This window comes from Spea bombifrons, chromosome 3, assembly GCF_027358695.1.
Source record: "Spea bombifrons isolate aSpeBom1 chromosome 3, aSpeBom1.2.pri, whole genome shotgun sequence".
Classification (NCBI taxonomy): Eukaryota; Metazoa; Chordata; class Amphibia; order Anura; family Pelobatidae; genus Spea; species Spea bombifrons.
The window spans coordinates 102,561,917-102,580,167 of record NC_071089.1 but is presented as its reverse complement, the minus strand read 5'-3'; the positions used below and the strand labels follow the sequence as shown (position 1 = coordinate 102,580,167).

Genomic DNA, 18,251 nt, shown 5'->3' with positions numbered 1-18,251 from the left:
ATGTCCATAGGGGACTGAAGGGGTTAACAGAATCAAAGCATCTCAAACAAAAACCCTACAAACAAAAACCTAGCTAATCTGAGCTCTTGCTAACATATATGTCCCTTACTAAGCAGGGTCTTAGATTGCCTCTTTAGTGCATAGCCAGCCTTACTGCTTCCAGGCCTCAAACAAAAAACTCCTTTCTTTGGCAAGGCTTTATTGCAGTCACTGCAGCTAATAACTTGCAGCTGACTAGTGATTTGGAGTCAGCCTGACCTCCTGGCCTGGATTCTCTTACACTCCAGGTATATGTAAACTGCGGGGTGGAGCACCGGCCCGCCCTACTCTCCGTATGCTCAACCCCAGGGGCCCATACATACTCATAATGTTAAAACACATACTCCCCCTGGGGCTACATATCATACCAAACTCTCTAAAACCTAGGGGGGATGTATACGCCATCAGCAACCACACCCTGCACTTTATCACAATATATATATATATATATATATATATATATATTTAGGGGACAAAAAAAATCACTACTAAGTTATTGATACAGCTCCATCCGTTTACTATCAGCCAAGTCGTGCCTGATAAAAGTTGCCTTTCCTTGGAACTAACAACTGTGTAAACCATCTACTTTTTTCACTACACTGACCCTTGGGGTTATATATCAGTCAACTCTGTATTGTGTATGTTAAGTTAAACTTTTGGCCCAAACACATATCAAAGGCCAGTGAGATGTGACATGATGCTGGGATGTTGGCTTTATTTGCCAGTTTTCTAATTCCCACTGCACTGAGGATGAACAAAAGGAGGCTCCCTGGGGTTCTACAACTTTGTACAAAAAAAGATTCTGTGCAAAAGTTAAGAGGTGCTTGTTATTAAGACATTTATGGTGCTGTTGGATAACGCTGAGAATCTGTTAATGAAAGGTATGTTTAGTATGTTACAAAAAATTATGACATAAAACCACATAGGGTGTAAGATTTATCAAGCCTATTTTAGGATCTCATAGCATTCTACCCTCAGGTTCTTGGAGGTTATACTGTATATAAGGAGTCTTTGTTATCCAAAGTGATACAAATAGTACAATCACCATAGCAACCAAAAGAATGTCCCTGGAAGTGGTTTCACCTTTACTAATCTACTCTTTTATACACTTAAGGGGGGTTTGTTCACAAATACTGTATGTAATATGTAATATTCAGAGCCTTATCAATAGGATCCAATGAAAAGTGTTGGTCCATCATTCCATATTTTCCTCTTTGGCCCAGAACAACTGTTACATTGCCTTGATAAACATAGTCTCTAGGTATTGGTGCATGTGGCTATGCATGAACCTCATGATCAGAATTTCCTGGTTTTATTTTTAGGAGCACCAAAGTAATGTTTAAGCAATAATTACATTGCAATTCCCAATGCCTAATAAGTCCCAACCGCAAGTCAAACATGCAGGCGTTGGTGGCATCTGGATAAGATCTGAATCCAGCCTCCATCCCACCATGTTAGGTCCCCAAGGTCTTGAGCTGCATGTTCTTTACGGTCTATGATTACCAAAGAGAGATTGTAGGAAACTTTGAAATGGCCTCCTTGTTATCACTGTGCATGGTTAAGGACAAACCCCAGTGATCTGCTTCTGGAAACAGGTCTATGTTGGTCCTGAATTTTGAACTGGTAATGTAAAAGATTTCTTAAAACTTATCACTGATTTAACTATACATTATTCAGGACAAGAGCAGTCCTGCTTGCATAGTGATAACAGGAAGCTGACATGTTAAACTCTCCTAAAAACTCCCTCGAAGGTGACAGGACTGGACTAGCCATCTGGCAAACCCAGTAAATGCCTGGTGGACCATTGCCAGATTACACAGGCCACTCTAACTGCTTTTATACTACCAGACAGAAACACTTAAAAGTGAAAGGGCTTCAAACGCGATTTAACAATGTGGTCTTCCTATACCTTATCCTTTTTGGGGTGAATGTATGCGGTAAAAATGACATTATTACCCAAGCTGCTGTTCCTCTTCCGCTCCATCGCCTAACTGTTCCGAAGAAAGGATAATGCCAGCCTCCAAGGGGCTATCGAGAACTTCGTCTGGCAAGGCCAAAGAAGCCGATTAGCTAAATCCACCCTTTACAGGCTGTTACACTATAAGCAGTTGTGTGAATATATATGTATATGGACACGTGTATGCGGGTGTATGGATGTACATGTGTGTAGATATGCATATGTAGGTATGTATGTGTATGTATATATATATATATATATATATATATATATATATATATCATGGTTTCTGTTAATACTAGTTAAATCAAGATGCATGGGAGGTGGCCGGGAATGATAAATATTTGGGAAACCTTTTGTCTTAGTTTAGACAACACTGATATGCGTGATGAAGGGTGTGTGGAAGAAAGACAGGTTTTCGCATGAAATGGATTGTAAAAATAGAGTGTCATGTCAATAATCAGATCAGGAGATCTTTGGGTTTTACTGCCCCATGATTGTAAAGACCCCAGGGTGTGGTGTTGGCCAAAGGGAATAACTTCAAAGGGTAACTACGGCAACCACAGGGTCCAATCAGGGATCTCCCAGTAGACTCAATTGGGACCCTCTAGTATATCAAGGGACAGGTAGTGAAAGTAGAAAGGAGAGGAGGAGGAGAGAAAGTAAAGAGACAAAGTAACATCACTAACCTGGAGCTCTCAAGGAAGGTAACTATGAACATGCATGTTTGAATATTGTAAATAGGAACTTATATATATGTATTTGTTGTAAGTCTGTCAATTAATGTGGGGATTATTGTTATTGTACTGTTATTTGTATTGTTTTATATTTGGAACGTTCTAGTAAAAGTTTGTATTGTTGTATCATAGCCGCATTGTGGATTCTTGGATATCCTGTTGTTGTTTCCAAAATATTCTGTTGCATTCTGGAAGAAGCGAAAGTTTTCAGTTCAAACCTTAAAAGTTAGAAGAGATAGAACAGGGATTGTTTAACTTAATAAGCCAGTGGGTGGGTTTATCGGTGCATATTTCATAAGTGTATCCATATACCTATTCACCTGGATAAGTGTAGTTATTGTAGCTAGAAAACACATTAGCCTTCAGTAGATATATCCGAATACATATTGTGATTTCATTGATATGTGTTTGGATGTATCTGTTGTTGGATCAGTTGTAATCTTAAGCACATAACACATTTATAAGTCTTTTAGATGGTATACTGTAGATAAAGCATTAATCCATCTGATTGATATTTTAATAACACAATTCCCTAGTTTCCTCAAAAGAAAACTTAACACAGGCCAAAGACTCCCGTAGGGTTGTCTACTCCCCTCCCCTTTATGAATATTATGTTGCAGCCCAGTTAGCGATGCTCCTCCCCTTCTATGTGAGCCCTTCCCCTGCTTAATGGGTCCAACTGATGACAGCTCTAGGATGTCACCGCTATTTCAGAATCTGGACATCCCCACAGGCCAGTGGTGGTCACCAAGGGACTTGTCACAGTGGGAGACCTGCTCCAGAATAATCAACCATATTCTTTCCAACAGCTGCAGTCATTGCATGAGATTCCCACAACAGAACTCTTTCGATACCATCAACTATCTCATTATCTCCATCATTTTCTTAAACGCCATCCTGAACACATGTCCACATTTTATGAACAAGCGAGCCATCAATCCCACAAACCTTGTGGTGCAATCTCCCAATTATACAACCACATCTTGGGGACCCCGCCATCCTTTGAACAGAGATGGGAGGCTGACCTTGGTCAAACCCTTGAATCCTCTGACTGGGGGGAGATATATGAAAACGTCTGGAAGGTCACTGCTTGCACCCTCGTGCAGGAGAACTGTTTTAAAGTATTGTCCCACTGGCACCTCACACCCTTGCGACTACATCATATGTGCCCAAGGAACTCTCCTTTCTGTTTTTGGGGCTGTGTGGACGAAGGGACTCCACTGCATAGCTGGTGGACATGTCCCAACCTTGTGCCAATCTGGTCCCATTTCTTTCATATGCTAAGTGAGGTTAGCCCCTGCGGCCGGAACCCTGGACTGCTCTTCTTTGCAGATGTTACCCCTTGGAAGCTTTGACATAATCAGTTCACCATCTTAATTTTTGAGTCTGCACAGCGGTCCGCCTCGCTGTGGCCAGGGTCTGGAAGTCAGGTGCACCCTCGGTTCCCGACATTGAAGCTAAGATATGGAATATGCTAAAATTAGAAAAAATTACGGAGTATCTACATGACACATCGTGTATGTTCCTCGACACCTGGGAACCTTGGCTGGAGAAGTTTGCGACGCCACGAGCCACCATTACATGGATCTGAAGGGTCAACGGAGGGTCTACTCCGACCTACTGGCTGTGGCCCGGTGGCACCCCTACTACTTACCCCTTTTTTGTTTTCTCTCCTCTCTTTCGCTTTCTCCCCTCACTTCTCTTTCTCTCTTTTCATAGATGTTTTCCACTGTTAATGTTGGGTCCCGTATTGGGTTCTGCAGGATTTTGCGAACCGTCAGCCTACTGATAAATGTTGTGGGCCCGGGATTAGAAGGCAGTATCACCCATGCCTTTTGACCTCATTATGCATTCTGTTCCATTCAGGACTACCTTATGTTATTGTGCGTCTGTATAACATTTATATGGGTTCCTCAATCTGTATGTATACTCTAAATCCGTTCTGATGTGCCTGCTGTTTATGTTTGCTTGGAATCCATCTTCTGTACTTATAAAATGCAATAAAATTTACTGTACTACCCGCCCACCAAAAAAGTTACAAAAAATGATGTGAAGTGAGGGTTAATCGACAGTTACTTTTGAACATTATAAGCCATGAAAAATCAAAATATTTCAACATGAAAAAATAATGAAAATACTATTTTTTTTATTCAGAGAAAACACCTGATTAAACTGTTGACTTGCTGTCCTGAAATCCCAGTAATGGATGTTGGTCTGCTGCTACCCAGCTTGGTGGAAAACTGCTCCAATTTACATCAGAGGCGTACAACACACATATATATATATATATATATATTTAAGGGAGCTCAGGGCTAGCGGCTTTGAGTCTGGAGGGCAAGCATTGGCAAATGGCCCAGAAGTAGGGCCGGCCCTACCATGGGTCCATTGGAGCCAGGGACATTAAGTGTGGGGCGGCCAAGGCAGGCACGCACAGCAGTAGCTTGCACATTGCACCTTTGTGGGTATAGAACAAAAGATAGAACACAAAAGATAGTTTATAGTCTTTAGAGAGGGTGTGTATGTGCAAGCATATGGCATTGGAGTGGCTGTGTGTGTGTATATGTAAGGTGTTAGAGTGTGTTTGTGTAAGTGTAGAGCTGCCCTGACCATCATCACACTTCATAAGTCATGTCCCCCCAACCACCATATCCATTCCCCATCATCACCACATTTTGTGCCAAAATCATCCCCATCCATCTCTATTTCCAGCATTATTTCCCCTTCAAACCCTCCTCCAGCATGCCATTCATATTTTTGGATGTGTGTGTCTAAATCCCTTTCCCTCCCTGTCCTTGGCCTTTATAAAGTGTGCATGCTACGTACGGAATATGATCTGCAATATGAAAATAGGTAACTAAAAGAACATACTAAATCTTGGGTTAAATCCGCCCCCCTTCCCCAGGATTTTTATACTGGAGAATCTATTATGAAATTTTCGCTGCATGGGACAGATGCCAACATCTGACATCCTCAAGAAGCGAAATTATTTCTGAGCTTGATTGGAGTTGGAGTTTATAGCAGCTGGAGTATGTAAGATTCGAATGAATGGCAGTATGAACACAGATGCTCTGTGGCTGTGGATTCTAAGATGACCAGCGGGTGGGAGGTAACTTTTTGCCTTGTGATGGAATTAGGAGGGGCTCAGCTAACAGCAGGGTCTGAGTAACCCATAACTAGCAATCACTGCTCTCACACACACATATACACACCGCACAGCCGGGAAGAAACACACACACTACCTTCACATCTTCTACCTGTGCTGCACCCCAGAAAACATGACCACTGATTTCAATGGCTACTGGAAGATGTTAAGCAATGCGAATTTTGAGGAGTATCTGAGAGCCCTTGGTGAGTAGGTTTTTATGTCTCCCTCTACATGATAAAATAGGATTGCTTTCAGTGCTGTGCAACAAAGGGAGGGGGTGGTATTACCCATTGGAAAAGCAGAGTTGGAGTTCTTTATACAAGGAAACATGCTGTGATCTGTACACATGGCCTGCTGTCTGCGTCTCTAATTCGCCCTATTGTCTTCCAAAATATAAAGGAATAATAACAGAAGGAATGTTTTTGCACTGGAATCATGCCTTGTTAGCCGCACACATGCATCTGGCTTCCAACATGCCTTTGCCACACCTTATCAGTGCTCGCCAGATGCGCTATAAAAACTCAGAGATGTTAATTCACTTAAATAGTAAATAGGACAGTTGAAACATTTTAACTAGATGGTTCTCATATGTTAGGGACCAGTCCCAGTGAGCTCTTCCTTCAAGAAGGCCTTGCATATTCTGCAATTAAATCCGTGAGACTTCTTAACTGTAACTTAATTTAACTCTGCGTTATTCAGGACCAAATTGGTCCTTGTTGCAGAAGCAGCTTAGTGGTTGGTCCCTCTTTTTGTATAGTGAAGTCATTGGTTTGAGTTGTTCACCTCACCTGTGAACGCACAGCTTAGTGAATAAAACAGTTTCAACCGTTGATTGTATCTGGTATAACCCTAAATCTGTTTTATTTGTTTATTGATTTAACATCACGGTTTACACATATCCTGTTGTAACCCAAAAAGATTAAGGCTTTTCTGGTCAGTGGAGGTATATCCCAAACAGACCTCGGTTACCACTGCGGGAAAAAAAAACTATAACGTTTTATTTATATAGTGCCACCAATACACACAGCACTTCCTACAATACATATATTCAAGTGACGTGACAAAACCTGAATTAAAGTACTTGGATTCCTTTAGGCAGACCAGCTGGTGGATGGACAGACAGATAAATGCAGTACTGCAGATCAGAATAACACTGGAAAGTCTGGCAATGACATAGTAATGACATCATCTGTTCACACAGGACCTCGTAATTAAATCATTAATTTACAACACAGGCTCCTTATTAGCCCTTTGTGTAGCAAGTCAGACATCAGTTCTAATTACTGCGGAGCTCAGTAATAAAGATGAAGAAAAAGCCTAATTGCCAATTCATCATTTTGGTGAAAGTCAAACGTTCCCCTTTTCTGGCCTCACCGAATTCCCAGAGCAGACAAAGAATCCAAAGCAGTCTTATCAGTTTACTCTGGATACTGCAACTTTCATAAGGCCCAGACCTCTGCTGCACTACAACTCCCATCATTCTCAGTACTTTAACTACAACTCTAATCATGTTTGTGTTTCACATAGAAACACCACCCGTAATGCTTCATCTTTTGTGCACTATGCGCACCACAGATTTACCGTGATTTGCTACCGGTTTGATTACCCATACTGTTAGTGACCAAAAGCACCTGTATTAATGAGCAAACATTTGCAACTTTGCTTTGAATGCAGTCTGACTGTGCTTATTTTCAATAATGTGTCCCAAGTAAAAAAGCAAGATATGGTGCTCCAAATGGGTTGAATCAAATTGCAGCCTGAAAGTAGATTCTTTGTTTCTTTGATCTGGAATGAAGGTGTGACATCGCCTGCTTTTGCTGTGAAAACATTCATTATTCAGGATAACCCTTTTAACACCCTCCAGCCACGTCAGTCCCTCTGAATCTCTCATGCAGTATATAAGCTTTTACCCTCCTCTCAAAGCAATCAGATCTTCCCGGTCTGGTTCCTCCTATTATATCCACATTGGTAACTGCACATTGTAGTTGGGTTTCTTAATTGAAAATAGGAACCCTTACATACATGTAAAAAAAACCCCAAAAAACTCCAAAGCTGATGATGATCTAATTCATGCAGCTACTGCCTTTCACCCTCCCACCTCTGGTCTCTTTGCATACAGTCACATATATATCATTTGTTAAAATATTAAAGGCCTTTTAATGTTGTTATTGTTGATACTTCACTGAAAGTGTTACACTCACACTTTCTTAAATTACACCCAAGCCGTATATAAACTATGTATATATATATAAACTACCGTTCATGAATTTAGACTGTAATATGTTCATTGGCCCCTTTATCAGCAATCATCACTCCTGTGTTTCAATGGCATGTTGTGTTCGCTAATCCTAGCTTAAGTTCAAAAGGCTGAACAACCATTAGAAAACCTTTTGCAATTATGTTACACAGCTCGAAATTCCCTTGTTTTTCATAAGTGATCCCAAACTTTTGAACGATGGTGTGTGTGTGTATATATATATATATACAGACAGCATAAGGCATATTCCACTAGCAATATTTGGATTCATTTAATATATTGTAAACTCGGACCCTTTTCTTCTTCTGTACTGTACGTCTAATCATGTGTTAATATTATCAATTTTAAAACCACTGTAACAGAATCTGCTGATACCCAATTAATAAAATATAATGGTGAAAAAGGAAAAACAACTTTTCTATCTCTTCACTCTTATACAGACGTCAATGTCGCCATCAGGAAGATTGCCACTCTGCTAAAACCCGACAAAGATATTATTCAGAGTGGAGATCACATGACCATTAAAACACTGAGCACTTTTAGAAACTATATCATGGAGTTTGACGTGGGAAAGGAGTTTGAGGAGGATTTGTCTGGAGTTGATGATCGCAAATGCATGGTAAGACTTAAGGGCAGATTAGCCTATTTTCTTGACAAAGGATCCCTTATTGTGTGCTTTTGGAGAACAGTAATCTATTCCAAAAAGGATTGTCAAGCCTCCAGCCAACACAATTCCCACCTGTTATAAAACCTGAGACCCTATTACATCCTTTGTTTTTAATCCGTCACACTGTGATGTCAGTAAAAAGTGATTTTAAATTCCTGGGGAACTGTTACTACCTCTACTGCCTTTGTTACACTGTTACCAGCTGGGTATTTACTATGTGTCTATTCAACAGAAACTCTATCAAATCAATACCATAATAACGCTAACCCATTGCTTAAATACAACATATTCTCTATCGTTATTATTTTCAGTGGCAGGTTTATTTAATGTTTCACTCGCCTACAATCCTTACTAATACAGGGATATATTTAGTATTTTTCTTCAACCTTCATGTTTTGCCTTTGTTTTTCTTCTAGTTTTAATGTAATCATTAGTCATGTTAGGATGGTTTGAAACATATTGTGGGGGATTTCTTGAATTGCTCACCCTTTCTATCAGGAGGAACACACGGGGTTGGTTTCTCATAATGTGAGAGGGTGTTCTGGCATTGCCATCAGGTGGCCAAATGCAATAAAGGTTAACACAGGCTGCTTGTGCTGATCCCTATTAAATGACACAAAGAAGGTAGGCACTTCACATTGGCCGCCATTCCTCATAGCATAGCATGGAAAGGGCGCCTTTCTCATTGGTCACTGTTTAGGCAGCTGCTTTCCGTCTTGCCATGCCTAATCCTATTGGTCTCCAATATAGGTTGTCCCCTAATAAAGAGAATTATCTCTCTTAACCACAGTTTGGCTGGTTCTTTGTGGGATCCACAGCTTCATGAAGCGTTATATGATTACTTAACATATTCACATATAGTGACTGGTTCCTTCCCCTTTGATATTTGCTACCTAACTTGTTAAAGTGCTTGATTTCAGCATGGACAGGGTGCCAGTGAGTTTGATGCAGGGTTCGAGTGGAAATGTACTTGTAGCATTTGTAAGAATGCTTCTAGTGGTCTTGGTGATTGCTCAAGTTCACATTCTGGATCTGTGATCATAGACGGGCTCTAGCAGGTAAGAGTCTAGCCAGTGGAAACACTGTTTACAATATTGCAGAACTGGGAATAAAATACAAGAGGACATCCTTTAACCCCTTAAGGACAATGGGCGGTCCCTAAACCCATTGAAAACAATGTATTTTGAGCCCGTCAGGGGTTAATGAACAAGGAGTGTTTTCCTCACTAATATGGGAGTTTACAGGATAATTTCGGTTTCATCTTACACAATATGCAATGGGTTATAAAGGGCTGTAGAACACTGATAACCACCAAACAGTCGGAGCGCTTTATATAGCACCGACACTTTACGCAGCGTATCTTACAGTACATACATTCAAAGGGTACGACAAAACTAAAATTGACAAAGACAAAACGATACATCAGGGAAAGAGGGCACGGCGAAAGATAAAAATAGCTTAGATTAATTATCCCGATACTCCAGACATGAATACCATCCTACACACATCAAAAACACTGTGTTAAGTAACACAATGAGTCTCCTGTTAATACTTTGCGCATGCTTGGCACTCTGCCTGCTTTTCTTCTCTCCGTAGAGTGCTGGGATGTGACAATGGTTCTTCAGCTTTGGTTTGTAAGAAAGGACTCATGCTGTAACACACTTACAAGCAATCTTTCTGTAGAACACTCCTGGGTTGCCGGTTTTGTTATATTTTGGGGCAAAGTGTCATAGAACATGTATGTCTGCTTTTCTGTAAACATCCAAAAATAAAGTGACCATCTGGTCCTGGTCCCATAAATGCTAGGTGTAACCACACTACTTCCTAATTAAAACGTTTAATATAATTGAATTACTATTATCTTGCTGCAAGACCCTCTTATAATGATAGATGTAAAAAGGTTATACAATGAACCCTTGCCCAGGCCCTGTTAAGGTTGTCCCTAGTACTAAGAAAACAGCCTACCTAGTCTGTGGAATGGGCCGACATGATGGGCCAAATGGTGCTTGTCTACCATCAAATTCCTTGTTTCTATGCTCCACAATATGTGGGTAGCTGTATCAGGAGGTTAGCAGACTATGCTTGCTTGCTTGTTTTATGCTGTTCTGTGATTATTCTCAAATATAAGAGCTGTCCTGAATCTGTGTTAAAAAGTTTCTTATGTGAACTGTAAGACGTGAGCTATCACTAGTGACACACTGATGCACCCCAGGGTCACTGAACACCAGTAAAGAGTGGTGATCATTGAAGAATATATATATGTGTGTGTGTATATATATATATATATATATATATATATATATATATATATATATATATATATATAATTTTAGTTTAGAAGTATGTAGTTGAATTATTTACCTTAATGTTTAGCCCTTTCATATAGAGAGAAGATGGGAATATAAATATAATAATTACTCCTGTCTTGTGATAGGCAGTTTTTAGCTGATGAGCCCCTCTAGAACTTCCAGGGTTAGCCATGCCATGTTCCAGAAGAAGCCGTTCCCTTCATTAAAATGAACTGTGTCTGCATGTTTGTGCAACAGGTTAAAGTCTAAACTGTATCTGACACAATCTTATCTGTCATGTCAGCCAAGTGCCTGTAACAGAAAAATAATAATTTACTTGTTTAAATAAACTGCCTGGAAAAGCGTGTCTATTGCTCCATCCGGTATGGACTTCCATCATACTCAGCTAGTAGGTGTATCAGCAGCAATTGTAGTGCCAGTGCCCCAAATCTTTAATGCTGGTTACGGTACGCTGTACCATTAGAGTAGCCACCTAATTATTTAATTGACAGGCTCATGAAAATTACGCCATCATTAAGCTTATAAAAGCTATATTTACTTCTGTTTTATAATAAAATATGTTAACCGTTTCCATTGAAGAATTAAAAACCGAATGGTAATATATGATAAGTCTGCTACCACCATGGCTAATTGTCGGGAATTGCATATGCTCCTGGACTGGCACATAAGACCTTTCATAGGTAGTAGCAGATACGCGGGCAATTTAAGTAATCCCAGCCGTTCCTATGTCTGAATTTAATCAGTTTAACAGACTCTTGTAGCATGGGATTGCAACGTAATGACGGATAGTTTTCTCCAAGTTCAAGCTGCCAACCTATGTTTTATTAGCTGCATTAGCAAACTAATTTAAAAATCCAGCATGGCAACTCTAATCGCATCTTTAGCTGCAATGCTGACCATGTGAGGTCAGAGCTAAGTACCAGTTTATATTCTCAATAAGAAGAAAAAAAAATGAGCAATCTAAAGAGTAAAGTTTTTGTTTTTATTTTTCTTTCCAGCAAAAAAAACGAATATCAAATATTTTAAAACCTTTGCCAAAGACAGTGGGATACTCGGACAGGCAGCCAAAACCAGGCATAAATACCGGACAAGGCAGATTTAGAGTTTAGAGAAAATATTATTCTAATTGTTTTTAAGAGTTCTGTATGAAATATGCACTCAAAACATAAGTTAGTTGTTTCCTGGCTTCTCAGTTCCTGTAATAACTGCTGACAACATGAAAACCCCACTCCACTTTTATTTCTAATTGTAGTAGTAGTAGTAGTAGTAGTAGTAGTAGTTGTTAAATTGCACTGTACAGGATATGGCAAATGCTATACTAACATTTGCGCTTTTTTATTTCTAACCCATACCGTATTATACAGGCCAAAAATCAAAACTGCATTAATTAATTTTTGCTGCTTCATTTATAATTATGGCTGGTACAATCATGTCTATTTTCAGTAACTGAAGCCTCTTTAGTTAATCTAAATGTTTAGGGATATAATTACTAGATGCAAAAGTATATGAATCCATTTTGACGTACATGTATATGAAAACAAATCTGGATGTGAGCTACAAAGTCCTCTGGGACATTCTACCCTCTAGGTCATTGTAAGCAGCTGTTTCCTTTATAGTTTGTTCACCCCAGGTCAAATTGTCTCATTGTTTACACCAGCCGAATGGACAGCAAAAAGTGACATTAACCACCTGTATTTTCTCATGATAAAATACCCCAGCTCCTCTTATACAAAGAGTTCTGTTCGCTAAAGGGAGAGTTGTGGTTTCAACTCCTTGACTTCACTGTACGGTATGCGAAGGCCCAACTCACAGGAGTTTCTAATACAGGAAGAGCTTGCTTGACCAAGTACAGTATAATGTACCCATTGAATTATGCATTATACAGGGTCAGTTCAGCCCTTCTTACTGCAGATTCTTGCAATTTTTTTTTCTTTTGTTGAAATGAGACCCCAGCTTTCCAGGGCCGGATTCATGTAGTCATGTCCTAGTATGTGTCTGGGTGTCAGAACATTTCCTGGTGTGTGTGTGTTTGGGTGTCGGTGTGGTAGAGCCTGTCCTGGAATGCCTAACCTTATGCCTATCCCATGCTTGCTTAAATGCCTTTACTGTATTTACATCTACCACTTCTGCTGGAAGGCTATTCCATGCGTTCACTACCCTTTAACATGTCCTGGTGTGTGTCTTTGGGTGTCAGTGTGGCAGAGCCTGTCCTGGAATGTGTGCCCGAGCCTGTCCTGGTGTGTGTGTGTGTGTGTGTGTTTGGTCATCTGTTTCCTGGCACTTACTGTAAACTATATATGCCACTCTGCCTCCAGAAATGCCTTATACTTAGGGGTTAAAAGTCATATCATGGGGCAAGCTGCCTTATGCCACCCATACACCCCCCCCCGACTTACCAGTGCTTCTGACTGCCTGTTGTCTGGTGAGGGCAGCGGGTGTTCCACCAGAACTTCTATGGGCACCGGAAGGTCATGTGAAGCCGGTGCTGTGTCATAGAAGCTACTCTGCCAGGCGGGGAAGGTATGCATGATGCACGTAGACAACCTCCGCTGCTGGCGCTCGGTGATAGACGCCCAGTGTGTCGGCAGCAGCTGAGGTTACCAGACAGGAGTATCTAGGTCCCCTGCAGTGCTGCGGGGGATCTGGATCTTAGTCTCATAGTCAGACCTCATTTGAATTAGAAGACAACCTCAATTATAAGACGAGGGATATTTTTCAGAGCATTTGCTCTGAAAGAAACCTTGTTTTATCGTGCAAATACGGTATTTAATTTTTACTCCTGAATTTGTAGTCCCTTCAGAGGACAAAACTTTCTAGACCCAGAAATCAGTGAGCGAAAAAGTAAAGGTATTGTGTTATGTACTCTATTTCAGTTTTATTAAAAAGGATTAGTGGCACTAAATTGTGACTTCAGGCATCCCATGTATGATGACTTTTTTAGTGTAACGATGTACTCCCAATCCATCAGATTCTATACTATATTATCTGTCTAGCACTGATGTCATCTTAATCCAGTACACATGGATGCGGAGGAGCTATTTTATTTTTTCCATAAAAAGGCCCACCAAAATCCTTAGCACCAGGCCCATGATGCTCTTAATCCGACCCTGCAACTACAGGTGCATCTGTTCATCTCCTGATACCCAAATACATTAATTGTCATCACCCAGACATATCGACTTTATTCACTTTAAACTTCCAAGATACCCAGCTGTAGTGTCGCTGATCTTCACTGTTACCCACTTACAGAAATGGTAAGTTCCTGGGATACTAAGTTGTATGCAGTGTAGTGTCATTGTGATACCCTACTGTGCTCACACTAATCTGAAAGATACCTACTTGGTGATATAGCAGCTATATGCTGGGGAAGCACAAAATAAATATATGGTCCTAAAATCATTCTTGTGCAGGGCCATTGTGCACAATTTAATGCACACTAATGCCTAAGTCATAGTTAATACTAGCACTTAATGGAGAGGTTAAAAGTCCAAAGTTATAACCACATGCATAAAGACAATGAATGGTCAAAGCTCATTTCTCTGCTGATATAAATCTTCATAAAAATCAATAAAATTCATAAAGCTGATATGTGGGTAGACTTTTGCGATCTCTTGAGGTTCAAATACAGTTCTAATGGCTTCAGATATCCTGTTAAATTTGAAGTGGCATACAAATTTAATGCAAAACAAATCTGCTGTCAAGTATGTGTTAAGTGGTGTATGTAGGTATTGGCATAGGGTATCATATTGAGAAAGGCAGCAATCTGCCAGCTCGGCACCCATCAGCTAGGAACCATGGATATCTCCTCCTCTGGCGCTTACCTATATGATCTGCTAAGGTGCAGAACACCATCATATGTCATCACAGCTCTGGGCTGACCCAGGTGAAGGCTTGCCCAGCAAAGCTGTAATGTGAGAGGGGAAAAGCACAGATTTTTGCCTTGAATAAAAGCACTACGGGGATTATCTCTGCATGATACATGTAGGGGAAGGCACAGCATGAAACATTTTATCACATAGGTCACTACCCATGTAAGTACACATCTGGTTAAGAAGTTAGCTAATAATGGATAAAAATAGGGATATATGATGTGTTCTGCACCCTTGAGGGTATCGTAACATCATGTTATTATTTTGCCTTACTGGAGGTCATGCCCTCCTAAAAATGACCTATTCCAAGATATTCTCATTTGTTTTCAACTACTTTAAAATTTTCGAAAATGCACAGAAAACGTATGTTAATCCGTATGCTACTCATTAACCTCAGGTTTTCTGTTCAGATTACTGCCCAGCTCTAAGAAGCTGCCTGCAAAAGCTTTCCTGTCTCAGTAAAATGATGTTGTCTTATAATCACTAATGTAGTAGTAAAAAAGAAAAAAACAACTCTGAATGTCTTATGTGACATGTAGGGTAGGAGGTTTGTTGGCGGAAAGCTGGTCCAAGGTATTATATGTCTGAGAAACCTTTTGCGTGTACTATATCAGATAACTGGTTTATTAGGTTCTGGCCAGAAACCAGAAGCAATTTCAAAGTACGTTTATACAAGCTAGAATTTCTGGAACAAATATTCAGATTTTGCTAAATACTGAAAAGAACTTCATATAAATGTCATGTAAAATGTTACATGTCCCTTTCTCTGCAGACCACAGTCAACTGGGAAGATAACAAACTGGTTTGTGTGCAGAAGGGGGAGAAGGAGGGACGTGGATGGACACAGTGGGTGGAAGGAGATGAATTGCATCTGGTATGTTAGTCCCATTCAGTTTAAAAAATATATACATTTTAATTCCAAAATATAAACCAAGATCAAACCACATTAACCAAAGGCTATTTTATGACAAGTATTGTGCAGAAACTGTGTCAATATTAAAGTTACTTAATTTACAGTTGGTTTATATTTAGACATTCATATTATGTATGTAACATTGGAACAATAATCTTACCTCCATATGCTCCGAAATACATGATTATTTCTTCTTAATGCATTATTTCTCTTTTCCTGGATAAGCTGGCACACATTTAGAAATGAGAGCGAGGAGCAGAATAACCACTATGTACAAATGAAAACTAGTTGGATAGGAGTAGTACGAAACTCAAGAAATTGATCCATGGGGTCTTGAGCTTCTTCAAAAACATATTAGATTTTTTTGGAGCTCAATAAAGGAAATAGGGTTTCCTCTTGTAATTGGTTATTAAGCTATACATATAACAGATTAGAAAATAATAAAGTGTAGATGACATATTTATAAGTGAACAGTCGCCATCACAGCTTTTAGTAAAATTGGAATAATTAAAAGTGCTTTTTGTTAGGTAATCAGTATAATTGTTTTAGGGAGATATAATTTAGATGTTAACCTAGCGAAAGCTCAGTTCTATCACAGCCAGCATTATCGTCTAATTAATTTCCTGCCCTGAAGCTCTATCCCATCTCCTCACTTACAAAGACTGCTTGAACCAAGAATATAAATCAGCAATTTAACAATATAGGAGAGATTACGTCATGTTAGCAATAATCTAAGATAAGGTACCTTTCTTCATGCTATGTACTAAAGGTGGGTTTTTAATACAAATATATTTGGCTATTTTAAAATTTAAGCAGGTTTTCATATGTTTCAATCGTGAAATGTTGAATTTGATCAAAAGTGACCTCCTTGAGCTCATTAGAGTTGTATTGTGAGCTAAAGTACTAAACAGTTAGGTATTATGTTGGGAAATCGACATCAGTTTGCAGCCTTCTTTAATCACAAATATCCCATTCAAGTCCTTCTGTAGAGCCCTGTTCTCCACCAAGAACTTTATTTTCCTTACTAGATCTAGTTTGAATTCCTTGACAAAACATAGTTGTAAGTGGATAATAAACATAAATGACGTGAACCTTACAGTAGAGTGCACATCAAGTGGATATTATTGGAAGAGGGAGATAAACCACCCATGGCTAGGAATATACGATCTGGCATTAGATCCATTAGACAAATTTTTAATTTCTAAAAGAACTTTTTCATCAGAGCTGATCTCCTACAATTAATTGGTCCCAAATCCTTCAGTAATGTGAGCAACTGCTGTAGGAACAGAGGTAAGCTAGCATGAGGCGAGCAGGGGCTGGGCTCAGAACTTATTAAAATCCCCAACATTAATAAGTATGTAACTTTAACTGTATGGCATATTATCCAGTGTGCATCTAACAATATACCACTGTTAAATACGAACATGGAATAAACATATACAAATGCACTTACATTCTGTAAAATAAATAAATAAACATTTTCATTCACACTCACATTATCAAGATACATGCTCGTTATGACTAATTCCTTCTCTGTGTTCTATCTACAGGAGATGCGGGTTGGAGACGTTGTATGCAAACAGGTTTTTAAGAAAGTTCGCCAGTGACGCAGACTCTGACTGACTGGCTAAAAGAAGACATTGTCCCTGTTAGATGTTAGAAACCCTACACAAATTGCTGAATTATTATTTTAGGGCCAGGTATTTGTGATTTTGTTTTATAATGTGACTTTAGGTACTTTAATAAAAGCTCTGATGTGACTTCCTAAGCTTGATGAGTAGTCTGTCTGGTATGGAATATGTTGATGTACAAGTATATGAATGCAAAACAAATAAATATTCTTTATTTCCTTTCAAACTTTACAAAAATCATAATCAATTATTTTTATGGTATCCAATACCACTAGTGAATTAGCAGCCGACGCTTATTGTGACGTTTACCAGAATAACTCCTGTACACTCAACTACTAACTTTTTGTTCACCCCAATGGATATGCATTATCAACTTAAACTAAAGATGTCATTGTTTTAGGAGATGAGATGAATGGATGCAAGTTCTGAAACAAGAAAATCATTATAAAACCCTTTTCTCTACAGAATGTGAATTTCTTTACTGATTTCCTCGACTGCAGCTACTAGGTTTAGTAAGGCAATCCCACATCCTCTAAGGGGGCTCTTTACACCAATGTTGACCATAAGCAAGTAAGCAACTGCTTCATCATATATGAACACTCTTTTCCCTCTTCTGTGTGGGACTCAAGCCATTGCTGAAGATTCATGGCAATAATGGGTCCTATAAAACGACCTGTCTACCTAGTGCCACTCCTCAAGTAGCAAGACATTAGGAGATGATTAATAA

The 18,251-nt window shown here is 39.4% G+C and overlaps 1 protein-coding gene across 1 annotated transcript; it reads left to right on the top strand.

Moving 5' to 3' along the window:
• Positions 1 to 5,929: 5,929 nt before the first annotated feature.
• RBP1 (retinol binding protein 1) lies at positions 5,930 to 17,761 on the top strand. The gene is made up of 4 exons (XM_053459360.1): positions 5,930 to 6,081; positions 8,576 to 8,754; positions 15,753 to 15,854; positions 17,444 to 17,761. The coding sequence occupies exons 1-4, from the start codon at positions 6,009 to 6,011 to the stop codon at positions 17,498 to 17,500; spliced, it is 411 nt and encodes a 136-aa protein (XP_053315335.1). The 5' UTR covers positions 5,930 to 6,008; the 3' UTR covers positions 17,501 to 17,761.
• The last annotated feature ends 490 nt before the right edge of the window (positions 17,762 to 18,251 follow it).